At 42.9% G+C, this 18537-nt stretch overlaps 1 protein-coding gene across 2 annotated transcripts in view; it reads left to right on the top strand.

The window, feature by feature from the left end:
- Nucleotides 1–10928: 10928 nt before the first annotated feature.
- The window catches only part of PTPN2 (protein tyrosine phosphatase non-receptor type 2), a 29812-nt gene continuing 22203 nt past the window's right edge, over nucleotides 10929–18537 (top strand). For both annotated transcript variants that reach the window (XM_054284735.1, XM_054284734.1), the window contains exons 1-2: nucleotides 10929–11054; nucleotides 13617–13707. In XM_054284735.1, the coding sequence (XP_054140710.1) occupies nucleotides 10986–11054; nucleotides 13617–13707 (160 nt within the window). In that variant the 5' untranslated portion in view covers nucleotides 10929–10985. The remainder of the gene's footprint in view (nucleotides 11055–13616; nucleotides 13708–18537) is intronic.

The following is an 18537-nucleotide window of genomic DNA, read 5'->3' as shown; positions in this document are numbered from 1 at the left end:
ATCACATATTTAGGGATGTCATATGCTATATATAGCTTATATATAATCATGAGGCATAACAAGACAGAGTAAATTTGACTAAGGAACAGTCTGGGGATATAGTCCAGATAATATATATCAGCAAATTTTAAATGGGGAGTGTTAGAGTAATTTTCTGCTTTGACCACCATTAGGAGAAGTTAAACATATTTGTCTTGGGTGGTTTCAGACTCCAGTAGAGAAAACACCAAAAGGCTCCCTAGAGATGTGCTAAGCACTCCTCCCTCTGACTTTTCTAAAAGGAAATGTGATTAATTTATTCTGACAATAATAATAGTTCATTGTTTCCAAAGCATTTGAAACATCTGGATTAAGGACATGTAATGAAATCCCAGACAAGATTCCAGGGGAAGCATACTGAATTTCTGGAAGACACATGACTACAAAAGTTAATTTCCCATTCACTGGAAGTTTTGAAAATATTTTGTTGTACTCAATTCTGCTCTCCTCTGCTCATGAAATTCTCATTAACAAAAATGCTGCCTTACTGTCAGATGTGAGGGTACACTCCCTTTAAAGAGAAAATGTACTGTGACTTCATACTAATCACCAGCTACTTTATTCATCTTATGTCTCAACTCAGCAATGCTGTTAGATCAGAATCATAACAAGGAGAACTTCCCAACAGGAACTGCTATGAGGACAGATTACTCAATCATTAGAATCATTAGAAGCAGCAAAGAATTTATATAATTTGTAAATGTTATTGTGTAAACTGTATGGTCACAGTTTACGTTAACATATTTTTAATTAAATGATTTCTAAATCTTGATATTTCATTGTTGCAAGAGAAGAATCAAGTCTGCCTGTTGTTAAGTCTCTTTTTTACAGTCTTGTACAAATTAGCATGGTGAGTTGGCCTTACAGGAATAAGGGATTTTCGTGTTGTGACAGAAATTTAAACTGAAAACTCAAGGCACATGCCAAAGCAAACAGAGCCCAAATCTGCAAGAGCATCCACCATATGAACATGCTGAGAAAAGTACTGAGTATTTTAGGAAATGTTCACATCGTGCCGCAGGATTAATGGTGCGCTGAACATTCCCACACAGCTCTGTGGTGGAGGTGTACAGCAGCTGCTGTACAGGGGATGCTCCTTTCAGCCAAGGTCCAGTCAGTGACACTGATTGCCAGCAACTGCTTTCTGCCCAAGGTAACCCATTGCTACATTGTGCAGGAAACAGTGTATGCCTGAAAGACATAATTTTTATGCATGCAGCTTTTTCAATATTTCCCCCAGCATTATGCTTTTGAACAAGATGAAATACAACTATTTCAGTAAGATGTATCATTGGTGAGTGGCTTATGTACCATGCCTAAGTGCTGAGCATCTCTTCTGAGCCCCTGCCCTTGAGATATCTGAAATACAAAAAAAATACCCCGTACATTGTTCTGTGGGAGGACAGTAGGAGCAGATGATATTTATATCCACAAGTATCATGCACAAAGTATAAGCCTACAAATGGAACACTGAACAGTGTACAGAGAGACTACTTAACCACCATCTGCTGACTTGCACAGATTAGTGAACACAAAAATATTATTTCAGTTTTTCCCCCAATAATGCTATATTCTGATGAAAGAAGTAAACTTCCGAGAGCTAATCATGCAGCTATTTGAATGATGATTAAAAGTATCTGTCTTACTTCTTATAGAAATATTTTTAAATTATCAAGAAAAATATAATTTAGCACTTGATAATTTTAGCGAATTTAATTTCTATCACGTTGTGTTAGAATGGTAGATTTAAAAGTATATATCTATGAAATTCACATTAGAAAAACAATTGTATAAAATGCTGTGCATATAAGTTTCCAGTTAGAGTAATCAAAGGGCTACAACTTTCAGCATAGATTTCATTAATCTGATTAATTATCAAACCTATTAATGACTAATTCCTCTCTGTGAAAAAAGCACCTCCACTGCTTCCTCTCTGAGAAAAGTGAGAGGCTAAAGAAAGAGAAGGGAAAGTTTTAATATCACCCTGAGAAGCATATATATTTATGTTTTAGAAATGTAATCCTTGCATTATTTCATTGGAACCTCCTGTCCAAAGAAATTCAGGATTTTTGCCATTTACTGTGACAGAATTGTGTAAATTCAATAGTAATATTGCACACTGTAGATGCATATTTGACAGCAGAATTAGCTGTAACAACTGATGCAGTCACCTCCTTCAGTTGTCTGCTTCATCCTGCTTTCCAAGGTTGCTGGAACTCTGGAAATTAGGTGAGAGTTATCCTTACCACTTTTTCAGAGACAAAGAAATATTGTCATCACCTGATTTGTGATGTTCCCCAGAGAAAACCCCAGGACAAAGACTGCAGGGTGGTCAGATGTGGCAGAGTTTCACAAATAACACATCCCACTTCTCATTCACCATTGCTGCTGGCATATTGCTCCTTGTATGGTATTTACCAGCCAAAATATATTCTGAATCTAGAAATTGTGCATTTATAACTTCTGATAAGAGTATCCATAAGGTATTACCAATGTGCTGAGAAGCAATGGGAAATCAGGACTGTTCTGATTATGACATACATGTTAAAGTAACAACTTAGGAAATGCAGATGTGGGCTTATGGCAGTTGTATCTCCTAATCCCCTCCCCACAGTATTATTTTCAGGAACCTAATCACTAGATTCAATTAAATTTTCTTTCCTAAGTAAGAAAAACAAAAGGGAAAATTGAGGTGGTCTTTGATGAGCAGAAAACAAATTAAAAAAACCCAAATATCTTTGTTTTTACTCTGCACCTCACCATTCCTGCTCAGTGCTTCAGAGGGGGCTGGTATGAAGAAAGCAGCCATCTTGGACAATGAAAATGAATTTCAAGTGAACAGAGCTTCCAAAATCAGTGTAAGAGAATGAGAGCTGGAAGCTACCCGAGATGTTGAAGCGACCGTTTGGGATATTTCTTGACGAATGCAATCTTAATAACATACTTTGTTTCTTTATTTCCTTGTAACATTTTTTCCTTACTGCAAATCTGTATTAGGAAGTCTGCCACTAAAGAAGAGGTCTGCTTGAGGAGGGGTATCATATGGTTTTTAAAAGGTAAACAGTGTCTTTTAGTGATATCTCTTTGTATGCAGTGAGAGAGCACGAGAAAAAAAATTAAATGCATAACATGTAAAAGATCAAGAGAGTTTAATATACCCATTCTGATACTGGACACGTTCTGCACAAGGGCACTTTTCTCCCTGGGTTGTTAATTCCAGTAAGTGGTCATGTCATGACTTGAACTGCTGGAACTGTTCCACTGGCTAAAATAAGATGTTAAAGACCTTGACAGCATTCCAATTGGAAAACGCGTGTTATGGATCCTTCTTTGAGTACATTACATTCAGTTTTTCTTTTCTTTGAGAAAACAAACAAATTGGCTTAGCAGTTATAGTCCATTTGTATGCCACAAGGGTATGAATTAGAGGTTTGAAATGTCTGGACCAAAGGAAACATAGCATACATTCAAAAGCTCTATTATACTGGTTATGCAAAACAGCTTTTAAGACTCCTTACTTTAGCAGATTAATTTCAAAGACATTTTTATAAGAGACATTATCAAATTAAAAAAGGAAAGGTAAATTTTACATGGACTGCTAATTTGTTTTTGTTAGGAAATCATAACTGCCTGAAAAATTAACAATTTTTTCATGGCTCTTTGCCACCTACAGGCAAAATCTATTTTCCTCTTTGCTTTTTGATTTACTTTGGAGGTAAAAAGAGAGGTGTATTGATTATTGCAGTCCTGCCTTGCCAAGTAAGTGCAGCAATGTGAATTTTGCTGTAGTGTTCCATGGCCCTCATAAGATCCAGTGCCCAAGTTTCCACAGTGACACAAGTGTGAACACCTTGTTCTCTATAACATACCGAAGGACATCTCAGCAGGAGAAACGAGCCACACACTCATGGAACTCTGCCATCAAAACAGTGACTCACAGAATGTGGCTCCTACAGGGCTGCTCATTATCTCAAGAGGACAAGCTTCTACGGGAAATTGTATGAAATTCGATATATTAATGTCAACTTAAAAACAGGCAAAGATATCACAAATCCTGTACAGACCTACCTCTGCTATCACAGGAAAGACAGAAGTAATTATTGTAATAAATGCTAAAGGCTCACCACTGCATGGTAAATTTTAGTATCTATGAAGTTGGTAACAATAAGATATTTTAAATCCCTATTACAGCAAGTAGTGCAAGAAAATCCTTTCCTGCTATTGGCCCATCAGATTGTTTAATGCAGGAGCATAAATTACAAACATGGATTACAATCTGAAGACTCTTATCTTGAACAATTGGGGCCAAAAAAAAAGGCAGAAAAAAAGCAAAAACAATTCAGAGATTGTTAGACCCGTGAAAATAGTCACAATTGCTTTGTTCTGATGCTGGGAAACCCAAAGGAAAACCGGAACATAAAACTGAGAGCACAAGTTTATAATAGAAACATTTACTGTTATTCCTCAGGAGAAAGTCTTCTGTCTTCTGCTAAAGCAGTATTTTCTTACCAGAACTTCTCCTAGCAAACAACAGTGGTCCGGTGCATCACAATCTTTCCTGTTGTAATTCAGAAAATTACCTTAATTTTGTAATGTGGAAGATAAGCTTGAATATAGATGAAGATACATATAATCAAGCATGGAAACCACTAAAGTACAGAATCTGTGCTAGAAACAGGTGACAAGATCATGATACTATGACTTCACAATTGTAAGAGAACTTGAGAGAGACTCCCTGGCCAGCATAAAGAGCTACTCCAGAACTGTTTCCAGAACTGCTCATTAACCATTATGCCATCATACAAAGTAATGCTTCGAAATAATATCTGTGAGATTAGAAATGGTCTAAGCAAGGAACAGCCCTATTCAGTCTGTGAGGCAATTTTAAAGTTTAACAAACCCCTGATCTTCAAACAAACTTTCAACATGAAAACAATGTCAGCTACAGACAGTTATTATAGATGCCATTTCTAGCAAAAATTGACCTGACAAGGACCATGGAATGACACTAAGCCACACTCACTGAATTACGAGTTTCCCACTTGCAAATGATGATTTCAATAAATGTCTCTGTAGCTTGGGGTGAAAAGGAAAGAGAGATAGAAAGTCAAGTAATGTACACAAATCATCCCCAGCAAGCAAGGTCATCTCTACAAGCAAGAAAAATAATAACTCGGAGTCATCTTTCTCTTGGCAACTGCCTCTTTCCTTCTTCCCGTAGCTGTACCCAGCACCCCCTGCATTGACTCATAGGCATTAGGCTTTGTGGCTGACTGCACAGCCCAGCTTAGGTTGCTGGAAGGGCTGTTTCACAAAGCCACAGCAGAGCCTAAAGCTGTTCTATCCCTCAGACATCCTGGCTGGCTGCCTTTTCTGCCAGCTGGTGTGTCCATTCACTCGTGACAGCACTTCTGCCAGTTACCCTTTTCTTTTCATCCTCCACAATTATCCAGCTTCACCACGGGACTCCAGTGCCATACAGACTGGCACAAATCTCCAGACTTGAAACAGACTTCCTTAATAGTTCTTAATATTTCCTTTCTTCCTTGGCTATGAATTTCTTCTACATAGAACTCCAGACAACAGTTTGGGCAATCGTATAGTCTGGGCACAGCTGTATTCCCCTCCCGCTCCATAATCCCATCGCCTTTACTACAGAGCTGGTTTTTATCAGACACTGGACACTAGGATCCCACTGTTGTGGATTTCTGACTGATGTGAAAGACCTCCTCAGCTGAAAGCAAATCTGTTTGAGGCCCTTGCACTTCTGCTTCTGTTTCTGCTTCAATGATTTGCATTTTGCTACATACATTTTGAAGGGTTTGCTATGGGGGTCTGGGTGTTTTCTTTCTTTTTTTCCCCCCTTTCTTGTTGTATGCTAGAATACAATTTTGGGCAGGGGAAGGAAAGCAATAATATAGCTGAGGAAAAGTGTTTGCACCAGCACCCACTTTCAGTTACGAAAATTTTAACGTTCACTTGAGCAAGGAATACAGCTTTCAAAAGTCTGAAATAGGAGTGCACTGTAAATGCACACAAAAAATGAAACCTGTTTTATCCTGACCACTGGACCTCTTCATTCAGCTTCTCCTACTCCCTACCAGATGCCAGAAGAGTGGCCAGCCCTTCTGGGTTTCAAGTCCTATCCAGTTCATCAGGGAAGGAGGATCCTCTTCTCCTTTAGGCCTTGGGCTATAAGACTTAAATCAGGAATTATATGTTCTCCTCCTTTCACATTGTGGCAAACTCAAGCACATTACAGCTCTCTTCCTTAACAATTAAAATTGATGTGGAGTGTATTTGTGAATAAAACTACCTCAGGGAAGAATTTGTTCTTCATCTACCAATATCTAAAATGGTTCTCAGAAAAGCAGCACAAACCAGATCATTTCCAATAAATGGTGCTTAAGTAGTTCCAGTGAATGACCCAAAAAAGTACACACAGAGGAACAAACACTTAGTCTGTTCCAGACTGGTACTAAAATAATTGTTCAGCCAAGGTCACTGGACAAAAACATTTAAAATTAACTCAATTGGTCTTCATGGGCACCAAAGTCAATTTTGAAATCAAAACTGCTGCAGATACCAATTACTTTGGGGTGACTGCTTTGTCAGTACAGCAATGGGCTTCTCAAATTATCAGAGATTTTAATTAAAAAACATTGCTTGCTTGTGTTTATACTAAGACAGAAAACACTACAATATACTAGACTTTCCAGCAACTGTGTTGTCCCTCTTTGCATGTCTCACATGGTCTCAAGGGCATAAGACTTCAAGTAGTAGTTCATCTGGGCTTGGCTGCACAGCTAATACAGAGTGGGAGGTTACTATTGGCAGAATAAGTTTTCTAATGAGTGTACTTGGTTTATGTTGTATATACAGTTCTCCTTCACAGACCATTAGAAATGTAATCTTGGGCCTATCCTGGGCTAGGATACTAAAAGCCAGAGAACTGGTGCTGCATTTTCAGCATATTTGCAGTAAAAATAAAGCAACCCAAATAGGGACAATAGCAGTTTCTTCAGAAAATCCTGGTTTACAAGTTATTGCTTTTCTAAGCCAGCTGCAAAAACCCAACTAATAAACATTTTTAGCTTTCCATGAGATGTCACTGGGCACTGATCTGCGCTAGAGATTCTAGATGGAGCTGCTACCATAAAACTCCCTTTCCTAACCACACAATTACATTGCTGTCCCAGTATTAACTACATCCCCAAATATCACAAGCACAATGAAAAGCACATAATGTCATAAATGATATAAATCCAGACCAATCAGCAAGCTTATATACAGGGAAAAGCCTACCAAAGACTAAAATCAGTGAAGAAGATTTCTATTTTAATTTCTTTATTAAAATACATTATTTTGCAGACAGCTTCCATGTACCTATTTTCTTTCTTGCACCCAGCTTGTGCAACATAAGTTTTCTGATGTAAAGAACAATTTTATTCATTGAATTTTAAAAAAATCTATTTCAAATGAAAATCAATCATTACCTTGGACTTTTTTCTGTACTCTTAAATCACAAACATAATTCACAAAAGTTTTCTTATTTGCTTGTTTCATAACTGATCATACACAGAACACTAATTAACTAGAGAGCACCTGCAGAACTACAGACATGACCCATGCCTTAGTCGTGCAGGCAGAAAAATCCAAGAAAGCCATTCTCTATATTGATTTCAAAGCTTAACACATAGTTCAAGAAAATCTTGTGCAACATTTCCTTGAGTTTCTTGGAAAAACTTGTTATGAACTTACTGATCCATGCTTTCCCATCTGCTGTACTTCAAAGGCATCACACAGTCCCATGGTGTCCAGGACTCCAGCTTTTCTTCCAGGACTTGGGGGAGCACGTGAGCCAGTGGACTTAGAGCATAGTGTGGCAGAAAGGAAATGCAGCAGCATTCAGTGACAGGTATTCAAAATCAAAAGTCTGTTTCAAAAAAAAATGCTTGTTGTTGTTGTTGTGCTTAAACATCAGGAGAGGCTCACAGGAGGCAGGGGCTGTGGCGACAGCACACGAGGAACCACAGTGATGGCACAGCCACACTCAGCAAAGTGACACTGTAGATCACAGAATCATATGGTCTGGAAGGGATCTTAAAGATCCTCTAGTTCCAACCCCTTTGCATTCCACTAGAGCAGGTTGCTCAAAGCTCCATCCAACCTGGCTGTGAACACTTCCAGGGATGGAGCATCCACAACTTCTCTGCACAACCTGTTCCAGCGTCTCACCTCCATCTGAGCAAAGAACTTCCTCCTAATACCTAATTTAAACCTACTCTCAATTTAAGGCCATTCACCCATGTCCTATCACTACATGCCCTTCTAAAAAGTGTCTATCCATGTTTTCTTGTAGGCTTCTTTCAGATACTGGAAGGCCATGAATAGATCACCCCTGAGCCTTCTCTTTTTCAAGCTGAACAATTCTTTCAGCCTTTCTTCATAAGAGAGGGACTGCATTCATCTGATCAACTTGTTGGCCCTTCTCTGGACTTGCTCCAACAGGTTCATGTCCTTCCTGTGCTGTGGGACTCCAAAGCTGCATGCAGCTCTCCAAGTGGGGGCTGACAAGAGCAGAGGAGAGGGGCACAATCCCAGGATGAGGTTGGCTTTCTGGGCTGCAAGCTCACACTGCTGGTCCATGTCCTGCCTCTCACCCACCAGTACCTCCAAGTGCTTCTCGGCAGGGCTGCTCTCTATCTATTTAGAACCCAGTCTATATTGATACTGGGGTTTGACCTCACCACTGAGTCTTCTTAAACCTTGTGAGTTTCCCATGGGTCCACTTCTCGAGCTTGTCCAGATCCATGCCATCCCTTCCGCAGTCAGTCACAGCACAGTTGGCACGCCCAGCCCCTGCCGGTGTGTACGTGCCTGGTGTCGGGCACTCCGAGGGGCCCGGGCCGGTGGTGGCCGAGCAGGGAGCCGAGGGGAGCGCCTGGGGCGCACTGCAGGGCAGAGGCGCCTCGGGCGTGGGAGAGGGCAGATACAAACATTTCCAGGAAAACCTCCCAGCCCGTGAGGAGCCGAGTTTGGGGTGGGGGGAGAGCCTGCGGCAGGGAAAGGGTGTGCTAGGAGTTAAGGTTCAGGAGAGGAGCCCGCGGGAGAGGCGGCGGCGGCGGGGCCGAGGGCAGGACTGTCACCGGGGTGCGGGAGGCGCTGTCGCCTCTTACACAATGTGGGAGATTGGGAGAGATCGTCTGATCCAGCCTCCCTGCTCCAGCGGGGTCATCCTAGAATACATTACCCAGAATTACGTCCAAACGGTTCTTGAGTTATCTCCAGTGAGGGAAACTCCACATCCTCTCTGGGCAATCTGTTCCAGTGCGCGGGCACCCGCACAATAAAGAAATTTCTCCCCGTATCCAGGTGGAACTTCCTGTGCATCAGTTTCTGCCGTGGCCTCTTGTCCACTATCGAGAAGAGCCTGGCTCTTGGCACCCTCCCTTCAGATACCCACACACACTGATGGTTCGTAGTTCCCCTTTGTGGCACTAATTCACACATTTTTAACGCGCCGGGCGTTACCCAGCGGCCTGTGCTGAGCCACGATCTGTGCTGGGCCCCGCCTGCCCGCGGGCCCCAGGCTGGTGTCCCGCGGCAGCGCAGGCCTCCGGCCCGGCCCGACCCTTGGCTGTGCCCAGCGTCTGCCGGAGCCACCCTCGGAGGGACTTTCTGTCCCAGTGAGGCAATCGCTGCGGGACACGGCGTTTCTGCTTTCGGCACGGCGAGCCCCGCCGAGATTTGTCTGTCCGACATGTCCGTGTCTCCGCACTTCTGCTTTTCGGACCCAGCGGCTGCCGGTGGGGCACATGGCCGGGGGTGGGCGCTGAGCCGGGCTGGGGACCCGCCGGCGCCTGGAAGAGCTCATGCACCTTCCTTCGGGGCCTGCGTCCGCTCAGTGACATCGGCACAGCCATGCAGCACTACAGGCTGAGGGCAGAGTGGCTGCAAAGTGGAAAAGTGGAAAAGGACCAGTGGGCAACAGCAGCAGAGAGCCAGCAGAGTGTGAAGGTGGCCAAGAAGGCCAATGGCATCCTGGCTTTTATCAGCAATAGTGTGGCCAGCAGGATCTGGGCAGTGATTGTCTCCCTGCACGCACTTTGGTGGGGCTGCACCTTGAATACTGAGGTCAATCCTGGGGCCCTCGGTTCAGAAGGACATTGAGGGGCTGGAGCGTGTCCAGATCAGGGCAATGAAGCTGGTGAAGGGTCTGGAGTGCATGTCTTGTGAGGAGCAGCTGAGGGAGCTGGGGGTGTCTAGCCTGGAGAAGAGGCGGCTCGGGGGTGACCTTATTGCCCTCTACAAGTGCCTGAAAGGAGATTTCTTCTCCCGGGCAATCAGTGACAGGACGAGAGGACATGTCCTCAGGCTGCACCAGGGGAGGTTCAGGTTGGACGTTAGGAAGAAATTCTTTACAGAAAGGGCGATTAAATACTGGGACGGACTGCCTAGGGAGGCGATGGAGTCACCGTGCCTGGAGGTGTTTAAAGAAGGCTGTGGCACTTAGTGCCATAGTCTGGTTGATGCGGTGATGTTCGGCCACAGGTTGGACTCGATGATCTCGGATATCTTTTCCAACCGAACTGAGTCGGTGATTTTTGTGACAACAAACGCTCGGTGCCCGTTTGGCGACCGAAGCCCCCGGCCCTGCCGAGCCCCCGCGACACCTGGGCGCGGCCCCGCCCCCCGCCCGGACAGTGACGTCACCCCAGGTGCTTCCCGCCTCCTGCTCCCGGGGAGGCGTGATCTCCGCGGCCCTCGGTGGGCGGGGCGAGGGCCGCGCATGCGCTCGGCGCCGGCTGCGGGACACCCGGTCGCGAGCGTATGTGCGAGCCCGCCGCTGCCGTGAGGCGGGGGGTTGTGTGCGAGCGGTTGCAGGCTCGCCGCTCGGCCTCCTGCGGACAGGCTCGCGCGCCCTGGCGGCCGCCGCCACCACCATGTCCGCCGCCATCGAACAGGAGTTCCAGGAGATCGACGCCACGAACGACTGGCAGGCGCGTTATCTGGTGAGCCGAGCGGCGTGGTCGGCTCTAGCCGGATAGCCGCAGGGAGGGAGGAACGGCGTGGGGAGAAAGACCCGCGGGCCGGCAGCACTCGTGCCTGGCGTGCGGCTCCGCCGCCGCCTCAGCAGCGGGGAGAGCGGAAGTCGCTGGGCCAACACGACTCTCGCTCTCAGGTGCGAGCAGCGGAGCCGTGGGCAAGCGCTACGCATGCGCACTCGGGGCGGGCTCGGTGGCGCGCAGGCGCGGGGCGAGGCGCGTGCGCGAGCTCGGAGGCGGCTCCGGGTCCGCGCTGCCCCCGGGGCTGAACGGAGCCGGGACCGCTCCGAACCGGGACCGCTTCGAGCCGCGACAGCCGCCCCGGGGCTCCCGCGGCTTGTGGGCGCTGTGGGAAGCTGTGTCCGATAGGGCGGATTCGGCTGAGGCTTGGGTGCCCCCCCCCCCCCCCCCCAACGCTCCGCTGGTTCGTGCGGCTCTTCAGGCGCCCGTGCTCCCTCCTCAGCCCCCGTTCCCGCTGCATCGGCCAGCTCGGCGTCTGCTGCGGGGGCTCTGCGCGAGTGGCTGTAAATAAAATGCAGTATTTGCAGTTTTATTTTTAACGAGATTAAGAACTTCCGAGAACAGTCAGTTCCATAAAACAGGCATTATGTATCAGCTAGAGCAGTTATTTAAGCTCGCAGTATTTTATAGCACTACTTCACAAATTAGGAAAGAGAACCGAACCCCCAAAGTTTTCTTTACTGTCCTCAAATTAGGCTTTTTCTCTGTTGAATCAGTAATTTATGTGATTTATATGTGACTCAAATACAGCATCTCTACTGCAGTATTTCAGATGTTGCAGTTTTGGAAATATTTGTATTACAAATAAGTAGGATCTAGCACCAAGCCTGCCAGAGTTCAGGAAGGGTTTGGACAATGCTTTCAGGCTCATGGTGTGGTACTTGGGGTTATTCTGTGCACAGTCAGGAGCTGGACTTGATGGTCTTCGTGGGTTCCTTCCAGGTCAGGATGTGCTGTGATTCTGTGGGATGGCTGGATATTATGTGGGAAAACTGATTTCTGAATTAGTAATTATATTTCTTTAAATTTAATTCTTTTTAGCAAGCCTACCCTCCCACACCATCACAAAATAGCTAGAAGTATTTCTAGCTATTTTAATACTTCTTTACCAAAGCATGGGTCTGTTCCTGTGCACTGATTGTGCAGGTGCTTTAAGAAACAGAATATGTTGCATCCTGTTACTGAGTAATACAAAATTTACCTTTCATGGAAACTCAGCTGTGCATGCCTGCCAGATCCATTCGTTCCATGAGCAAGTTCCCTAAGCTTGTCAGCCATGTAAACAAGAGAAGTTCCAGTGTGCTGTATCAAAATGGAAAACCTAATAGATAAGAGGTTTTTATACAAATACGTGGAGTATTGCTGCTTGGAAGTTGCTGCTCCACATTGTGATTTATGTTCTTTGCAGATTGGCAGTACATTTTACAGAAAGGTCATGCAGGCAGTGCTAAAAATTAGAGCTTTCTTTTGTACGTTCTATTTCCGCTGATGCCCTTTCTGGCTGTGTTCATTGTCTGGGAATAGACTAGACCATTTAGGAAGCTTGAAGACAGAGATAGTGGGAACACTGAGAAGACCAAATAATGCTCAGTTGTAATAAATTTAAATGCCCTTTGGGACATAATGATCAAATGTGGCAACATAATCTAAAAACAGAAGGAGAATTCAAAGTAAAATATTGTTAATTCTGTACTAAGCAACATTTCTGCTGAGATGGCATCAGTACAGCGATATAAATACAGAGCAATGTACTTTGAAGGCCATTTTCAGTTTTCTACATAAGGTAATTCTGTATGCCTTAGTGAGATTGTAGAAAAGGTGCACTCAGGGAAGAAATCAATAAAGCAGAACATTCAGAACGTGTGAACAGGAGGGTCCTTAAAATAGTGTGTGAGTCTGAGTATCTCCAAGATCATTAGAAGGTTTGTGTTAATGCGTGGGGAGAACAGGCTTTGATTCACATTGCTATTTGGGACTCCAGAATTCTCCATATTGGTTCACATTTAACTACAGCTGTATGGGATGAGCCATCAAACCACCGAGAATAATCCTATGGCCCTTAATAGCAGCCATAAAATCATTAACTGGTTCACTTATGTTTGTGGGGGTTTATGCTGCCGGTCGCTTTAAAGGAGCCAGCAGAATACTGCTGTTGCATCTGAGTCCCTTACTGCTTTGGGAGGAAATGTGCAGCTCTGAGGTAAACTGTGAGCATAATAAGGTTTTGGGATTAGGGTTTTTTTCCTTGCCTTTTGACCCTGATGCATCAGTTGCTTGTCAGATGGTGCTTACATTTGGTAGTTTTAGCCAAATGTAGGAAGATGTAAATGGTAGCAGTTTGGCCGTGAATGAAATGCATCTTCTGGGTGAAAATGACACTAGGGGCAGAAAAACTTGGTTTAAAAAATGTTAGTTATTACTAATGTTGCTTAATTAATAGTATGTGTAGAATGTTAATCTTAATCACGTTGCTGGCTATAAGTAAATTATTTATTTTGTCTTTTTAAGGAAATCCGACACAAATCCAGTGACTACCCTCACAGAGTTGCAAAATATCCAGAAAACAGAAATCGAAACAGATACAGAGATGTTAGTCCATGTGAGTACCTTTTCTGCAGTCATTGCACTAGACCTTCTCTTACCCTGTCAACACTGGAGGTGATAAATCATGGTCATTGCAAATTTTGCATTTTGTTTATTTCTGTAGGCATGTGTCCTGTGATTAATGTGGGATTTTTGGTAACACAAATATAAATGTGTATAACAGGAGGGAGAAGAGTCTGCATGTTAAACTCATTGTGCTGAATGGTGAATGAGAAATGGTTGCAAATCACAGGTGTTAGTGTATAGGTAAATTTTTGTGAGCTGCAGAGTAATGTTTTAGAGGTATTTTTCTCATAGGGAAATTATTTGTTTAATAGTGCTTTATCTGTTGTAAAAATGAGTACAGTGGTTAAGTTAGTACACCTTGACTAAAAGAAATGTTTTCTTTTTGGACTGAGTGATTCTGCGCATTTTTAAGGTGGTGTGGATAAATGCCACTCAATTCCTACTGTTGCTTTAAAAAATGCTTGAAGTTTTGTTGGTTTTGCCCGTGTAGTAAATAAGGTGTGGAGTGCTTTGTACTTCTACTAACTGCCATAAAATGGTCTTTTTGACATAAGGATCTTATGTCTCACGTGAAAAAAAATTTTTTTAGACCAGCTTCTCTGCTACAGAGATGCTGTGGGCTTCTTTTCATCAGCATTTCACTTCAGAAATTGTAAGCCAAAATTATTGCAAAAAGGTATGTGAGCTACAGATAGTGGAAAAAATAATTTTTTTGTAGTATATTAAAGTTGGGACAGATAACATGTTTGTGTGTTCCTTGTGAAGTTTCCCAGAATACTGGAGGGTCCTAAAAACCACTTTATTACTGAATCTAGAGTTTTTGGAGGGTTGCTGGTATATTGGGGCTTTTTGCTTGAGAGCCTGATCTGAATACCTATTCTAAGATTTGGAGAAGTGCTGAGCTCCTTGTTTCCAGTTGAAAGTTGTGGTGGCAGCATGTGCACAGCACTTCTCAAAATGGCACAGAAAGGGTCCTGGATTGAGTCACACTGGTGAGATGCAGTGCTGCTCCTTAGGCTGCTGCCAGGATGCTCCCCTGGCACAGTGAATTTGTACCAGATGGGTCCAGCCTGGTGTGGTGCTGAACCCCCCTCCCTGAAATTTTATATAAATCCATTTACCACACGTGCTGATGGAACTCAGCCTTGGAATTCAGTGCATGGCCTGCTGGCTGTGTCTGCATGGCATCCCATTGGAGGAGTGTCCCGTGCTGAGGAAGATCCCCGGATGGGCCAAGGCTGCCTGCCTGTCACCAGGCTCAGAAATGGAGCCAGGCCTCTGGTGCACACAAGTTGGTCTGTGCAGAGGCACTTGGGTGTCCCGGCTTTGCTGTCCTGTTGCAGCACAGCATTAGCATCTTACCAGTGCTGAAAGAGATGTTCAATTAAATTTCTGTTTCATACCTAAGTTGAAATATTAGAAGGCAAGAAGTAAGATTTGAGCCCAGAAGTCCTAGGTTCTAGTCCTGGGTCTAACATCCTATACAATTTCCTTGTCAGGTGCTGTGTCTGTGCATTTATCTACTGTTTCTCCCATACATGAATGTAATTCATGTAAAGAGAGTGAAGATTTACTTTCAAACTGTTTGTGCTTTTTTCTTTTTAAAAATAGTGTTTCTAAAAGAAGTAAAAATGCATGATATTATTTAAGTAGTATCTAATAATGCCTCCAGTAATACCTTATGGATGTGACTTGTATTCATCTCCTGCAGCTATGTGGAGCTCAATATTTTCCTTAATCATGGCATGCCTTTTACAGTAGTGGGGAGCATCAAACGCCTTTGCTTTAGTCATGGCAAAACCTGCTTCTGAAATGCATGTTTAGCCAGTAGAAAAAAATATGAATGATTGCATTAATTCCTGGAGCCAGTGCAAAAGCAGAGAGATAAAATCTAAAATTGAAGTAGTGGTTTGGCTTAGGAAAAGGCTAGAGCTTTTCTGTTACACTCTGACATAGATTATTGCATGATGAATGAACTGAATAAGATCATGAATTTTATGGAGAATGAGTCAGTTTCTAGCATTTATAAAAGAAGGATGGTTTGAATTGGTCCACCTAGATAGCTTGCAGTACTCGGCACTAAGAACAAAGTTGTATCAGGAGAACAGAACAAAACACTATTTGAACTAGCTAATTCTTCCTGAATTTTACTTCTGTATTTTTAAATATGACTCAGTTGCTTCAGTAAGAACGATGGGAGTCAGGAGCAGAAAGAGGCCTGGAAGGGCAGTATATGATAAATAAGATTTCAAGGTAGCAGTGCCTAAATTTCAAAGCAGCTGGGATAAAAGCTCTGGATAGTTTGGTCACTGTGGTGAACACATCTAATTGTGGTGCATGCATGCAAGGACTTGGTGTTGCAGAAATGTGAGACAACTCCGTCTCACACAATCTTGACATTTCAGTCCTTCACTTTGCAAATTTCGGTGCTTTTTAACAGTGTTTAGATGAAAAACGGATGGTAGTGGTATTCTCAAATAGTCAAATGCTTTCAGAACCAGCTGTTGGACTTTTAAGATCTAGCTACTTCATCATACTGGAAGATGTGCTTTAAAGAAAGAGTTTTATTTCTCCAAAAGCAACGAGAAAATGGTTTGTTAACCATGCTAGCTGCCAGGCCTGTCTACAATCTGAGGTGGTGTGTCTGCAAGAGGAAGTGCAAAGGTTGTTCAGTTTTACGGGAAATATGTCAATGACGAGTCCAGGCAAAAATATTTTGGGTTGGTTTGCCCCATTTCAACTGTGATACCTGGGACAAGTACACTGAAACAAAGTTGTGTCTGTTCCATACATTTGTAGATAAAAGTTGATTTGTTTGCTGGGAAAGGTTAAGCATCTCTGCCCATTATGGTTGAATTTCACAGTGTTTCCTGTTTCATAAGTATTTTTGTTAGTGTCTGTTTTCATTGGCTAAAGATCTGTAGCATGTGTAAGTTTGGTTTGGTAAAAGCCCTCAAGAATTACTGCCTAGATGAAAAAAAAAATAGCAGTCTAATAGTTTGGTATTAGTCTAGAATAGGCAGAGGAGTATTTTGGCTTCATAGTACTGAAACAGGAAGTTAATCTGAAATAGGTTTGGTTTGACAGCCAGTCATTTCCGGACAGATGAAACCATTTCTCAGAAAACGTTGTTAACAGAGCAAAGTAACTTGTGGGGTTGTTATTCTTTGTTAATAATTTTAATGAAACCCCAAAGATTTCTGTAATTAACTTCCTTTCTAAATCTTAACCTTAGTTCTTATGAGTGTAGTGTCTCAGATTGACTGTAAAGACCTTTAGAACTGAGGTCCCAGTTTTACAGGCAAGAAGGAAATCCCCTCAGCAAAATTGGAAGGATTTTTTTTTTTGCCTTTTGCTTTTGGAGGGTAGATGGGGGTTTACACAATTTTCTCTTTAGCCTTTCTTTGTAACATGGTGTGTTGCTCAAGAACCTGGGTCATCTGAGCATTTTTGCTGTGATAGATCATGTTGCTTTTAGAAGATCTTGCAAGGTAGTGATTTCTCATGTTTTCTTCCTGTGGCCTTGAGTAGATTTTGTGTCAGATCTTTCAACCATAGGCTTATAGAGTACAGGAGAGGAACATGAAGAGAATTGTGCTTTACAGGGAACAGAGTTGGAGCTGATTTGAATGTTTTTTACACATGGTGCTGATTAATTATCATTGCAGGAATGTTTGTTCCCTTTCTGTCCTGTGCTTCCAGTGTATGTGCTGAGAACAGGGAGATGTTCAGCCCAGAATAAGCCTGCTACATTTCTTGCCCACATTAGAAGCTAACATTGGTGATTTTTATGATGTTATCTAATGATTCTCTAAAACATCTTACCACGTGAAACATTGTAAAATAAACTCAACTTGCTGTTGAGTTTGGAGATACTTCTTCCTTTGGGCTTGGGGAAGAGGGGAATTTTATAGCACATGCTGATGTAAACTTTATTGTGCCCTAAGATTTTTTCCCATAATCCTGCTTGCAGTTGTACGGATGCTATGCAGTAGTGACATGTATATTCTGGTATGAATACATTTCAGTGGTGAGCTAGGCCATGACTGATGGCATTCATTGTGTACAACCAGTGACAGGGTGGTGAGGAAAAGTCATTTTGCCTTTCCTTTGCCTTAGGCTACCTCTGAAACTTGAGACTGTAAGTCTAGTGACAGAGTATTGCAATTTTAATAATTTAGCAGCTCAGATAGGCTCGATTTAGATTAGTGAAATGGAAGGGATTTGTTGGTAGGCGGGAAAGGTTAGGCAGGGTCACTGGGATGGCTTGCGGCTGCATGTTTTATTTATGACTTTCTTTAATCCACTAAGTAGCATTTCTCCTTCCTCTATTGTTAATAGCTCTATATTTGGGGGACCAGAGATGTCTCTTGGATAAAAAATAATTTTGAAGCTTTACAGTGTTCTAGAAACACACTTGTTTTATAATGAAAGCCTTTTATTAACCAACTGCAAGAACTGCGTGATGTAAAATGCCAAACATTTTTTATCTTGATTTTAACTGAATTTGTCATTTTCTGTTAAGCAAGAGGTGAGCAGATGGATGAACATGGTGAAGTTTTGGGAAGTATTGTCAGTGGGATGGAGTTCCACTGGAAATGGGTAATCAGAATTTGCTTACTCAGATAGGGTCATTCTGGGAGTGTTTTTTCTCAGTGCAGGAGCCAGAATGAGAATAATTTTTAAGGTTTCCACTTCCTTTTCAGGCTGTGTAGTTTGTCAAAATAGGGGAATTAGCACTTCAGAAAAGCAGTACTGTGTTTTAGCTGCTGTGGGCATGGCAACACATAAGCTAAATCTTATCTTAAAGATAGGTTTA

This window comes from Melozone crissalis, unplaced genomic scaffold, assembly GCF_028551555.1.
Source record: "Melozone crissalis strain CALT ecotype California unplaced genomic scaffold, PUWL_Pcris_2 ptg000042l_1, whole genome shotgun sequence".
Taxonomy (NCBI): domain Eukaryota; kingdom Metazoa; phylum Chordata; class Aves; order Passeriformes; family Passerellidae; genus Melozone; species Melozone crissalis.
This window is presented reverse-complemented; position numbering and strand designations above follow the sequence as displayed.